The sequence below is a fragment of the Helicoverpa zea genome, chromosome 3, assembly GCF_022581195.2.
Source record: "Helicoverpa zea isolate HzStark_Cry1AcR chromosome 3, ilHelZeax1.1, whole genome shotgun sequence".
Taxonomy (NCBI): Eukaryota; Metazoa; Arthropoda; class Insecta; order Lepidoptera; family Noctuidae; genus Helicoverpa; species Helicoverpa zea.
Window position 1 is genome coordinate 11,562,346 of NC_061454.1, and position 13,817 is coordinate 11,576,162.

The 13,817-nt window shown below is 38.1% G+C and overlaps 1 protein-coding gene across 1 annotated transcript in view; it reads left to right on the plus strand.

The window, feature by feature from the left end:
* Positions 1 to 504: 504 nt before the first annotated feature.
* The window catches only part of LOC124645747, a 34,636-nt gene continuing 21,323 nt past the window's right edge, over positions 505 to 13,817 (plus strand). The window contains exons 1-2 of the mRNA XM_047185623.1: positions 505 to 564; positions 1,244 to 1,415. Of these exons, the coding sequence (XP_047041579.1) occupies positions 505 to 564; positions 1,244 to 1,415 (232 nt within the window). The remainder of the gene's footprint in view (positions 565 to 1,243; positions 1,416 to 13,817) is intronic.

The following is a 13,817-nucleotide window of genomic DNA, read 5'->3' on the forward strand; positions in this document are numbered from 1 at the left end:
TAAGTTTGTTTGGAAATGTACGTATATCATCTATGTTTTAAAGTTTGAAAGAATTTATCTTACTTTGAGCTGTCGGAGCTGTGTTAGTTAGTAAAGTTTCACCTATAAAAGTCGGCGTAGAATTTTGAGCAAAAAGTGTCGGCATCAAGTTTTTTACAATTATTTTCTCGAAATGCATACTCAAAGAAAGTAGTATAATCACTAAAATAAAATGTCACTTCTCTCCGGCTCTCATTTGAGCAAAGAAAAGTTTAGCCTACTTTGGATAACTTTTCGAGTTTAAATAAAAATAATAAAAGGTGGAGTCGATTAGTGGTAAGTAGGACGTGTGTCGTAATTATGGGACAAAATCGTTGAGGTCACATACCTACACACACGCAGTGTCAACGCAAAAAACGAAAGATGATGAGAATTTAATGGCTGCGTACTAGCATTTGGATCACAAGGGATTAATGGAAATTTGATTTACAGTCACAATTTAAAACGGTCTCACGTTTAACTAAAATGCACAGACAGAATGTACTTCAGACCATTGGAAAGTTTATTGACAATAATGATATTGTTGTACGTTAATGCCGACGAAATCACGTAGAGATTTGATTAAAGTACCATTGCACGGCACGATATCGTATCAGATACAATAGATAAGTGTGAATAACGGGCGGCGTCCACCGACACTCGTTTACAAATAACAGGAACCGATTTGTAAATAAATTTAACGTAACCAAATCACTGTTATGAACAAAATGGACGACGAAACCGGCCTCGGATATCCACCCGGTGTTAAAGCATTGTTTGTGTTTACAAGTACTTCGACAATCAGTTGAGCAATCATTCTTTCCGATTGTGCAAATTCAGCAGGTGACCGAGCGTCGCCGTCGCCTCGTGTGTCAACCATTTCTTTGTTTCGCTGCACCGTTTACTATATTTGAAATTAACCTTAAATGAAGCAAGTTCAATAACTAAAACAACGGTTGGAAGTGCGTCGACCGCAGTATCGATCCTTATTAAATCATCATTATGATCGACGGGGGCTGTGTTTTCGGCGCGTGAGTCAGGTGTTGCGAGTAAACAGTAAGGGCTGGCCGGGGGCTCGCCGACCCTCGTCGATATATGGAGCGGACCAGTGGCGCGAACATTCGCGGCACGTCCTTTGTTGGCCGTTTTGTTTTGGACTACCATCCGGTTCCTGGTGGTGGGGCGGAGGGGGACAGGTGGGCGCAGGTAGCGCGCGCGGCGGCAGTCAGTCCACCTCGGCGCGTCGGGCTGCGCGAGCGCCTTGCCCGTTCATAAATACTATCTAATATGGAAATGGCCAGTCATTCCGCGACAGGTGCGCGCCCGCGGCATTCGTGCACGTGTGCTGTTAGTGAGTGCGCCGGCGCTGCCACCGCACCACCGCCTCATCACCGACGGTAAGTTTTCCACACAATCTCCGTGAAAAATCCACGCGTACTTAGAAACTGGCTGCCGCTTTTTGTAGTTTCTATAATAACAGCGTCGGCTGCTCACGCGCATCTGCCGTTCCGTTTCGCTGCAGCTGTTGGCCGGTGAATAGGTAGGTATGATATTTTTTACACAAGGAGTGTATCGTGACGTCTTGTTGAATGAGCTCGCCCTTCAGCAACGTCTAAGGGCTCTCTTTAACACAATTAGTGGAGTGTATAAGTCGGGCGCGTTCACACGCTCGCAGCGTTTCGCGTGTTTCTGTTACCTGAGTAAATATTGGTTGGATAACGTCGGCGAGTGCGTGCGTGAACACTACTGTTATCGATTCCACACATGCGTCACTTCGATGGTTATCTTTGGCGGATCTGGGTCATTGTTCTTTTGTATTTCGTGCACTGTTGTTTCATAATGCTGCACTAAACTCCTTTTCTTTCATCTGTAATTCTCTAAAATTGTTAAAACCCAAGTTTTTTGCTGACCGTACCTAGTTGCTATGCGAGTCCACACAAAACTTTATCGTTGTCTCCATTTACTCAAAGTTTTGAATTGTTCCGTCATTGTCGTTACCAACTATGTAGCAAAAACTAACAAAAACTCGGATACTTGAATGTACGTGCAAAAACCTATTTGTCAAGTGTCGCAACATAACCGGTAAGAAATACAATTAAGTAAAAATATTTATTTATACAAAACACTATCTGTATAATGCTTACAAAATACAATGTATTCTTGTAAACTCATAAAAGTTAAAAAATTCAAATAGATAGTTTCTAAGTGTTAGAGAGACCATTTAGGAAATATTTATGGAGAATCGATACAGGTGTTAAAATTCGGTTTTGAATCGTAGCAAATCGATTACTTCGTGTGCGGGAACGAATCACCAAAATAACCCGAAGTAAATGCGAGGTAACCATGGCAACGGTAGAGTGGGCGTCTACACTCGTATCGATATGTAGATTTAAATAAAGCTTTATGGAAATAAAACGAAGTTTCATATTCGATTAAGGAAACGACGTGTGAGGTTGACTTTACCTTTGGAGTTCAAACACTCACCCGTTATTAACTGAAGCTTTTATGGTAAAGCAACATATTTATGACCATGTTTGCAGTCAATTTAAATGTGATAATTTTATTGGTTGTCATCGCAGTCTTTTTCTTGTTTTGCATCTTATTCTTAAGTAATATTTACTTTACTTTCCATAGTACTAAATGACCATGTTTTGCTTGTTTCCTATTTTCTTCATCAAATCTTCCAAAGTTATATCCTCAACTTTGTCATGTACGTAAGTTGTCATCTTCAGTGACATCCATTTTTTCCTGTCCTACTCTTAATCCCACAGTAACAATTCCAACTTTTATTACAAGAATCATGAGCCTAAATTGCAACGAATCCATTATGATTCAAACGAGTTTCTTTTCCTGCCGTTCTGGTCTGTTGCGTTCAGCCATTGCTTAAGATTCAACAAAAATAGAATTACAAGCACATTTTACTTCTTTAAAGTTATTAAAGGCGTAACCAGTCATGTTATAAAAATAAGAAAAGTTTTTTGGTTAGAAGTGAGAATTATATCAGGATGTTCATAAGGAATAAGGAATGGTTTCAACAGAGCCAAAAACGATAGAAAAATTATCGTAAGTTGAATAGTAGCTACAGTAACTATATTAAATACTTCATTATCATCATGTTAAACTGTAAAACAACTCGATTCAATATCGAATCTTAATGTAAAGTTGTGTTAAATATCACATGATAAGTTTTCGTCATAAAATGCTCGAAGTTATAAAACCATGCGGTCTGACAAGGACTTTGATTCTATGAATTTGCAATGCCAAGGTCAATATCTCCATTTTATCTTCAAATATGCGAAATGTATACTAAACAGCATTAATGACGTGTAGCGGTACCTATGAATAACTTAACTATGAATTATTTTAAGTCTTGAATTTGAATATGTTTAATTCTTAATCAAGAATTGTTTTAATAAGAGATTAAATTTAAAATATCAGTGAATTTAACTAACTTTCTTGTACATGAGGTAATAAATCTACTTTTAACTCAGTTTTTTATTGGTTTTAATCGGATCATATTTTAAGGCTTCTCATAAGTAAATCATTTTAATTCATATTCCTCGTACATTGCACGAACGATATGGCGGTAAAGCTGACTATCTCTTGAACTAAATCTTCAACTCATGGTGAGTGAAACATTAAAAAAAAACCTCATGGCCTGTATGGATTACTCCTAAAAGCAAACATACTTCTTATCGTTTCCTTGCCAAAATCGACTCCATATTTAGAACGTGTCATGCAATGATTTAAAAGTAGAAGACTACTTTAATAAAAGACACTATTCTTCTAACAAAAAGCTACAAAATTTTAATAAAAAATGTGAGCCAATAGCAGTAGAACTGTTTATTAGAGCCAGCCAATCGACAGCCCCACGTTGAATTGCGGCATCCGAGACGAGATTTCTAATCGACGGTCGTCACGCGCCGCGTCCTCCCGGAACGAATCGTCCACAGATAACCATCAGGCTGTGTTGCCACATCTAATTGGAAGAAAACATCCACGGAATCAGATCAGAAAAATTAACAATTAGTAGCTTTTGAACGAGAGATTTTGTTGGATTAAGATGGTTAAGTTCAAGTGCAAACTGCTAGAAGGGGTTCAAAAGATGTTTTTAACCTTTACGTAATTGTTCGTTTCCCTTGGCTGCGAACACCTGCTAGCCACCGAAGCGACTAAATGACATAGTAAATGAAAGTTTGAAATTATAAGGAAAGAAAATCCCTGTTTTTTTTTTTTTAACATTTTCACTCACGGTCGGTTAGCCCCATGGTAAGTTATTAATTAACTTGTGTTATGGGTGCTAACACAACTGATAAACTACATATAGCTACATATATACATATTGATAAATACATATTGTAACACCCAGACCACGGCCAACAAACATGCTCATCACACACATGTCGACCGAACCGGGAATCGAACCCGGGACCTCAGGTTCGGCAGTCCGGCATGGTGACCATTGCGCCATCGAGGTCGTTATTATGTCTTCAATTAGTTCTTCATCAGTCTCAATAATGTGGTGATGCAAAGTAGATTAAGTTTTGCCACGGATACAGACTGCTAAATAAATATATATTGAAGCTGACGCAAAGACAGTAGGAAACTATCAAATAATATAGCCGAATCTCAATTATTTGGAACTCTAAAGTAGACCTACGTTTATGTATTTTATCTAAGTTTTGACAACCCTATAGAACACAAAAACATTTAGTAGTTTGCGACAAATCGAACCATGGCGTGACGAAGCGCGATGACTTGTCGATCTCATGTTGTGGCCCTGATCGAGTGCGGCCAGTGGACGGCGCTATTTATACGTACCGACTACAAATACATCCACTACAAATACTTAATCAATTGATATTACGATTACTTTGATACAAAAACAGAATTATGAAAACTCATAAATAATAATCAGCACAGAACATTAAAGTTATAAATTAGGCGACGATAGTAATGAGACGGGAAATGAACTAATAAGATATGTGGCCGTCCTCGCGCTCGCAGCGCCGCGTTCCGTTCTCATAACCTTTCCACGAGACTAATGTACTACAAGATCACTGTCAGTGCCATAATGCCTTCTACCGCATCAATGATAAATGTCGACAAAAAACACCAATTAGAACAATACAATTGAATAAAACACCATTCGTAAAGTGATCTATCGACTCTTTTTTACCGACACGCATTAAATAGTCATTAGCTACAGATTTGGAACTATTAATTAATTCAATCCGTTGCAGATTCGCGTCAGGATCTAGTTTCATGTGATCACATTGTTGTTGGAAATATGACGAATCTAGACTGTTCGTTGAGAAGTCGGAGCATGAAATTGTGTGCACGAGGCGTATCGGCAATTTGCGTCAGTTTTTTTTATCACAGTCACGACAGGCCGGATTCCTCGTGGAGCGGCCAATCGCCGGCTAGAGACGTTGTAATTGGGAGAAACTACTCGGCCACCACAAATGCTTGAGATTCGTTGCTGACCACTCGGCTGAGACCTCTGAAAAATCATCCGCATGCTTCTCCGTGGTCCTAATCCGAGCATCTCGAGAAGGCGTGGAAGTTCAGATGGAGATAGCTGGCCCATAATGACATGCTCGTTGTTCGGTCTGTTGCAACACGTAGTCTAACTGTTTCGGCCCTTTTGTCTGCCGATGATTGTTTGAGCGATAGCCGATATTTCCTTGGCGGATATTGCGGCTGCCACTTTCGCGGGTAACAATTATATTTTTGATAGAGGCTATTCACCGACTATTGTTAGATTGGGCATATGTGTTTGTAATTCGGTCAATTCTATATCTCATCATCTATAATGATGGCAATTGCGGCTATTGGTTATGAAAGTACTCTGTCAAAAGGTTCGTGATGTAGCTAACGTTTTTATTTTTATAATATTGAGGCAATAAGCACTTAAAGTACAATGATAGTTTAGCAAGTTTCATATTACGGAACAGTGCCTTTGTTTTGCAATAATGCGTAATTAAAAGAATTGTATCCTTATAATGTACGTACCTACTTGTAATGTAATACTTTCTTGGTGAGATTTTGAACAGATTCTTGTTCTTTGTAAATATCATTGATTTTATCGTTCAATATTTATGATGAGGAGAAAATCTGCCGAGCCACGACCCAGACACAATGTCAATATTTATTGTCCAGTGGTAAACATAATTTATCAGAAACTCAAGGTTGAAAAATAATATAAGGACTAAGTTACAAATAAATCTGATTACACACGATAAACTACCTGAAGATTTTTCTGCCAATAAAATAATAATTGTATACTTTATACAGTCATTATTTGATATCAATTCTAACAATATGAAAGTATTTTCCGTAGATATTTTTTAATATGAAAAATACACAATCATGTTATTAAAACTAATTAATTTATTTCGATAAACAATCTTCCAGCTTTCTAATCACGCTAACAATGAAAATGGCCGCTTATCCGCCATATTTATTTGCCGCGCTCTGTAACGTAACAAAGTGGAACGCCTGTAAGTCGTAAACGATCGCAATGAAATTAATTAGAAATCATCCGATCCACTGTTATTTCTTTATAAAACGTTCTTCGTTTGTTGCATGACTCACGTTGTTAGCAGTAATTAAAAATGTAACTCGCTTGAAACAATTACTTTGAGCTATCTTTCAGTATTAATGACTGTCAGTTTTCATCATCATTGAATTTATATCAAAATTAAGTTTTGAAAGTGTAGGTAATTTGTACGTGACAGATTTTTATTATGCGTAGATATATTAATTTGTCCTATTGGGCCTAGTGGGTAAAGGACCAACCTCTCAAGTATGAGGGCGCGGGTTCGATCCCAGGTCAGGCAAGTACCAATGCAACTTTTCTAAGTTTGTATGTACTTTCTAAGTATATCTTAGACACCATTGACTGTGTTTCGGATGGCACGTTAAACTGTAGGTCCCGGCTGTCATTGAACATCCTTGGCAGTCGTTACGGGTAGTCAGTAGCCAGTAAGTCTGACACCAGTCTAACCAAGGGGTATCGGGTTGCCCGGGTAACTGGGTTGAGGAGGTCAGATAGGCAGTCACTTCTTGTAAAGCACTGGTACTCAGCTGAATCCGGTTAGACTGGAAGCCGACCCCAACATGATTGGGAAAAAGGCTCGGAGGATGATATTAATTTAAAATTGATGAAAATAAAAATTATATCAGAAAAGCAAGTTAAGCTATAGGCGAAGTCAACAAAGCTTTACTCCTAAGACCGTTTGCAAAGTCAGGTGAATAATTAACAACATATTGTTCTACAGTACCAGCGATAGATTATACCACAGATATTGTCCAAACGGATGCCATAAATCTAACCAAACTATGTATTTATTGCTATTGGTTGTTTGATTAACGTAATTAATATGAATGTTATCTTATCGTGCGCGTGGAAGGGTAAATCGTTTACATTTTCTGAAGTATCAAGGATTTCTTTTGTAAAGATTTTGGGTTGTTCCTATAATTCTATTTTAATTAAAAAATTGCTTCGAGGTGACTTATACGGCTACTTTTCATAATAGGCTCGGTCCACGTGAGAAACATATAACGTTTTGCTATCGCAAAAAAAACCTAAAATGTGGAGTACTTTTTCCCAAAATATTGCGTTTTTTCTTGATAACGGCCATAATCTTGATTGATAAATACAATTTCTGGAATTCGCGACTTAAGTATCGTCAAGGTGCTATAGTTACCAAGACCCATTTGATATCAAAATTTCTTCCGAGAAATGCAATTGGGAAGGCTGTTCAAAAGGCTATCTTTTCTATCTAATCAAAGTTTTCCACTCCCATTTTTTAATCCGTTGGCCCTTCTCAGCGTAATTACACTGAGGAGTATGTAAGATGTATATTTTTCAACTGAAAAAGACGTCAATGTAGAGTCACCATTAGGTACTAGTTCTTACCATTTAGACGAGACTAAAGTACGCATAATACTAATACGATTACAATTTCAGAACCTAGATAGGTGTCAGCAAAACTTTATTTGTATCAATTTATTGTTACCACGGATTTAACAAAAGGGGACCGGCGCGTGAACACGCTAAATAGACTCAATAAAATTTTACATGATTCACATTCAGTTGTTTCTCGATAGTCTGGTTATGTTTAGTAGTGTAAACCAATTTTATGTTGTTACATTTTGTTGCTTAGTTTGTAGATCGCCTTATTAAGATTGTATTTTGGTATTGAGCAGCAAATTTTTGTAATGGAAGGTAAAGTCATTGCATTAAGACCTAATGTGTATTAAGAGGGGATTTATTTTAGGTACTGTTGGCTCTATCTCATCTTCTATTAGCATTTCTAGTCTTGGTTTGCTTCAAAATGTTATAACAAGTGTAATTTTCATATTTTCATCTCGGGATAAAAATATAGAGCACTGTATATTTTTACTTATTTAACTAAGCAGTTACATGTTACACCACACCTCGTAACATCAGTCACTACACAGCTTTAAATAAAGATTCCCACAGATGTGACATCAGATACCAATCTGCAACTGTTAGTCGTGTTCTGACAGGTAGCAATGCGTAGGTCTGACTCGACACTCGCTGTGCTAATGACGCCCTATCTGATTGTGTTTACTGCTTGCTACTGAGCTGGAAACGACAGATGGACTGTAGTAGTTTGTTTTAGTTTAAGTAAACATTAGAAGTTAAATGTAAATGGCAAGAAGGGTTATTTTAACAGTAATGGTAATAGACGATGTTAAAAGTTGTAATGGTAACGATGAAGACAAAACTGATATTGCCTAACCAACCAGTTATAAAACGAAAGATCCAGATATTAAATTAAATACCAAAAGACTTTAATTGTGTACTAAAAACAGATGAATGGTTACATTACAAACACGATATCTGTATCGTTAAAACAAAGTAACACCATGCTTATAAAATCATTCGCATTAAAATATTGTCTAAGTACGGTCATAAATACCTTTCAGATTTAGGCGTAGGACGTTGCAGCTACTGTATTTACTTCGGTTCTAACCGTGGGTAGGAGATACAGTACACTTAGCCTACCAGCAGACTACATACTAAACAGTCGACCGACTGTTGTCCCGGTGGTTGGAACAATATTATTATAAAAGGAAATCGTGAATTCAATCAAAGTTTTTAGTCGGTCTGATACCGGACAAATACCTGATCGTTGTTACGTGTGTACTTCCATCTTCATTCTGATTTATGAGCCTAAATAAACTATCGGCCGACTAAAAGTTTCCTGTGTGCGAGTACTCTTAGTGCTAGGACTAGCTGTAATTACCAACTGAGTAGTAGGTGGAAATGTGGTTTTGGGTTTAGAAGCAAATTCTGATGGTGCAGGTGGTGAATTTATATACCGTTATGGTTATGAACAATTGAAATGCTTGGGATTTTTTGTTAGAAGATTTTTGAAGATTCTTTCACTATCAGCTAGAGGTTAGATTTCATCTAATTATATATGTTGTAGAATCAGTACAGTGCCCTATTTATGACACCTATCCATTCCTGTATTGAACTTAAGCCACCTGTTTGTTGTTGTTCTTAAAAAGATTCAATTGTTTTCATTCGACCACTAAGAAAACATTATTTGCATTATTGCTTAATTTTGTAGTTTCATTTGGGAAAGTTGAAATAGTATCTATAATATGGGAAAACATAAGGAATGTGTTAGAGGCTGTCGAGGTGCGGAAGTAGGCTCAAATGAGGGAAACAGGTTGTGAAGGAGTTCTCAAGCGAAAGATTATACATGTTCTATACGTATGTTCTATAGATCTGAGCGGTTATAAGTAATCTCCTTGCCGCTAGGTTTCTAATAAGAAAGGTGTTCGTAATCAAACTGTTGGGAAATTAATGAAAATGAAACTTGTATGTTTTGGTTCCGTGTTTTATCTTTGGTTAGTTGGTGGGTCAGATATCATCAAAAATGAACCGATATCACAATCACAAGATTATTAAGTAAAGTTGAAAGTAGCAAAATATGTGTGTAACATAAATGGTTTTTCTTTCTTCTTCTTCTTCTTCTTTCAAAAGGGCCGAATACTCGAATGGTAATTAACTTAAACTTTTACTTAAAAGTTTCAGCAATTCACGTAAATGTGACCAAGGTGGACATTTCAGTATTTGTACGAAAGTGTATTTTTAAAGGCTCTATTAAGGGAATAATAAAATTATTCCAGAAAACAAAAATAACATCTGACTTCTAAGAAACAGCTTATTACAGCGTAAGCAGGTACCAACAGTTATCTGACATTAATTTCATCATGAGCATTATTTTCTCGACTTTCGTCTTGTTTTAAACAAACTCACGTATTATAAAATTTGCTATTAGTCAACTTGGCCTCATTCCCATGGTTATACAGGAACTATGGCGTGCCTTTGTCCACTGAGCCGTGGCATTGCATTCTTTGCTATAAATATTGACAATAATTGTGTTTAGATCAAATACTACTACTGGGCTATTGTACTTGTTATTGCTTAGTATCAACATTGATTTCTGTTACGGAAGTTGGGCTCAAAAAGTATTTATGCCTTGTAGCGAATCCTTCTTGAACAATTGATTGTTTCTCATTGTCATGATGCAATATTTTAAACCTAACACTCAATGAATAATTCTTATATTTACTACTAGCTTCTGCCCGCGACTTCGTACGCGGATCCTGTCCCTTATGCCAGCGACTATGGGGTCAGCAAAATCAAAGATCTGAATAGTCGCAATAGACGTGACCATAGGGATAAAAGTAGTGATTCTAATTAGACCGCATTTAAGTTGTGTGTGGCAAAAATATTACACGTAGGTATTATTTCATAAAAAAACATTAAATAGATGACAAAGTCGTGGTGACTTAGTGGAATTCGTGGTGGTTTAGTGGGTAGAGAACCAATCTCTCAAGTATGAGCGTGCGTCTTTGATTCCAGGTCTGGCAAGTGCCTGCCAATGCAACTTTTCTAAGTTCGTATGTACTTTCTACGTATATTTTGGATACCAATGACCGTTATTTGGAGGGGATGTTAAACTGTAGGTTCCGACTGTCATTGAACATTCTTGGCAGTCGTTATGGGTAGTCAGAAGCCAGTAAGTCTTACCAAGGGGTAACCGGGTTGTGGAGGTCAGATAGGCAGTCGCTCCTTGTAAAACACTGGTACTCAGTTGCATCGTGACTGGAAGTCGACCCTAACATAATTGGGACAAAGGCTCTTGAGATAATAACGACAATAATAATGAGATATAGGCACCGCAGGACATCTGAGGCTGATGACGGGGAGTAGCGACCCCGCGGGGCTATATATACTGAGTTCTCCAGGGAGAGTATACTGTCCCCCATCTCCGGCCGGTCGGAGTGAACCATGACGGGGGTAGGTCTCACGCCTCTGGTTTGGTTTGGCCGTCCAGAGTGGAGTCGCTAGAGCAGGATTAGTGGCCCTGCTCGGAGGGTAGGTGCCTCATGGTAAGCACAGGGAGCGCGTAATCCGCGTTTAAAGTCCGCCGAGGTATCCTCACCCTTCAGCCGCTCATGTCCCTATTGCCCTCTTGTTGCTATTCAGTGACTGGTTACAGTAAGTGAGGTGGCGAGTCTCCACCTGCCGTTTTTACATGTACCTAATACATTGTCATCCACTAACATCCCATCAAAATAGCCCAAGTAGTTTTCCTCCATAGTTAGCAATAGTTTAGCACAGAACCGGGAATTGTCTTTTTTTTAACGACGTCCACCGGGGATTGTCCTTGGGTTCATTTCTATAGTGTATAAAGGGATAATCGTCGGTTTTGTGTCACCATTTCATTAAAGTTGTCTCAAAAGGGCTTCAGCGTGTTGGCTTCGACCCCACGTTTGCCTTCCAAAAATTTGGAACTCTGTAGTCCCGAGGTCTGGAAGAGATATACAAAATAATAATGAAGATAAAACGCAACAAAGTTAGAGAGTGGAGGCTCGTGACGCCACGTCTAGGTATGTAAAATTTGTACTAAGCAGTGACTTAACACGAAATTCAAGCGTTGTTGTATCTTCGTTATTATTTGTTTGTGAGAGAGAGAAAAGAAAAATGCGTGTCCATTATTTTAGGGTTATCTAAAAGACGGACTAATTACTTATTTTGATTCACTATACCTATTTCATAACATTCATTTCTATACATTTCAAGTGTAGTATTGCTCTTGAAGTTCCACATCAGGTGTTCCAGATCTTCGATGTTTACACGTCAATAGAGAGTGCTTATCAGATTGAACCACTTTTGCTAAAACGTCATATCTTTATAAGCTATAGTCTAGCTGGGCTCCTGGGTTTCCACATTAGGTGTTTTACATCTTCAATTTTTATAAGTCAACAGAGAGTGCTTATCAGATTGAACAACTTTTGCTAAAACGTCATACCTCTATATGCTATAGTCTAGCTGGGCCCCTGGAGTTCCACATCAGGTGTTTTAGATCTTCAATTTGTATAAGTCAATAGAAAGTGCTTATCAAATTGAACAACTTTTGCTAAAACGGCATACCTGTATATGGTACAGAGAAGCTGGGCTCTTGGGGTTCCACATCAGGTGTTCCAGATCTTAAAATTTATAATCTCAGCTGAAAATGCTCATCAAATGAAACAATTTTTGCCACGGCACCATATTTGTATCTCTTATAGTTTTATTGGTCTGTTGGAGTTCTGCATCAGGTCTTCAAGTTTCGAAGATAAATTATAGCCTATATGTTGACCAGGCCTAATACTGATACAACAAAGAAAAAATCATTGAAATCCGTTCAGTAGTTCCGAAGATTAGCGTGTACAAACAAACAGACATACAGACATACAGACATACAGACATACAGACAAACAGACAGAATTTTTTTTTTGGATTTGTGCTCCATTACTGTTTCTAAACCCCACCCAATTATTATTTTTTTAATATATTCAATGTACAGACACAGTTTTTTTACAGATTTATTATATGTATAGATATGACAGGTTCGTTCACAATCCATAGGAAAAACACTTCATTATCGATTCGAAACCACATCGATGAAACACGTTGTCGATTCAAATCGAGTACTACAGTTCCTAATATAGACGTTTACCGTTTGACATTCGCCGATGACATCGTATTAAAAGTTTAACCGACCGATCGGTACCGAGATAGTGATTTATGAACGCACGCGGTCGTTATTCGCGTTTATCGATACGACTCGAGTACTCGACTAAACCTAGTAGGCGATTGCTAATCGACTTTAGTGCTGGCGGTCATTCTGTGATGTGTCAAAATTGTGCGCTGTGTTTTGTTAATTTATTGCGTATAGTGAACGGTTGGTCGATTAAGTTGTTTTGTGTTATTTGATACAAATGTAAGTATATCTAAATGCGGTGCTGGGCTGCGGGGTTGTTCGAAAGAGTTACCGCGACCCTGGTATATGAAAGGCTTCAGAAGAAATGTGATGGGTTTTAGTCAGTAAGAGTCTGACACTCTCACGCTGCGCCCACAGCAGGAGCGGGGCATTTGATGATTTCCCACCAAAAATTTTAAATATAAATGCGGTAAGAACAGCCCTGTAGGTATATGTAATATTTTTCAAAAAGAGCACAAGTTTAAGAATTAAAAGAAATAAGAACATATTAACACATTAGTGGTGAACCGCAGCGGTTTTCACATACCTAAGTACGGTTTTTCAGAATTTTTTAAATTAACATCGACATAAAATTTCCCCGTTTTTATTCCCGTAAACGGCTAACCGGGTACGGCTGCGAAACGGTTATCGTTGCCGCGTAACCGTTTTAACGGGGCGGGTAACTGGCTGAAAGCGCGGGCGCATACTATGTGTACG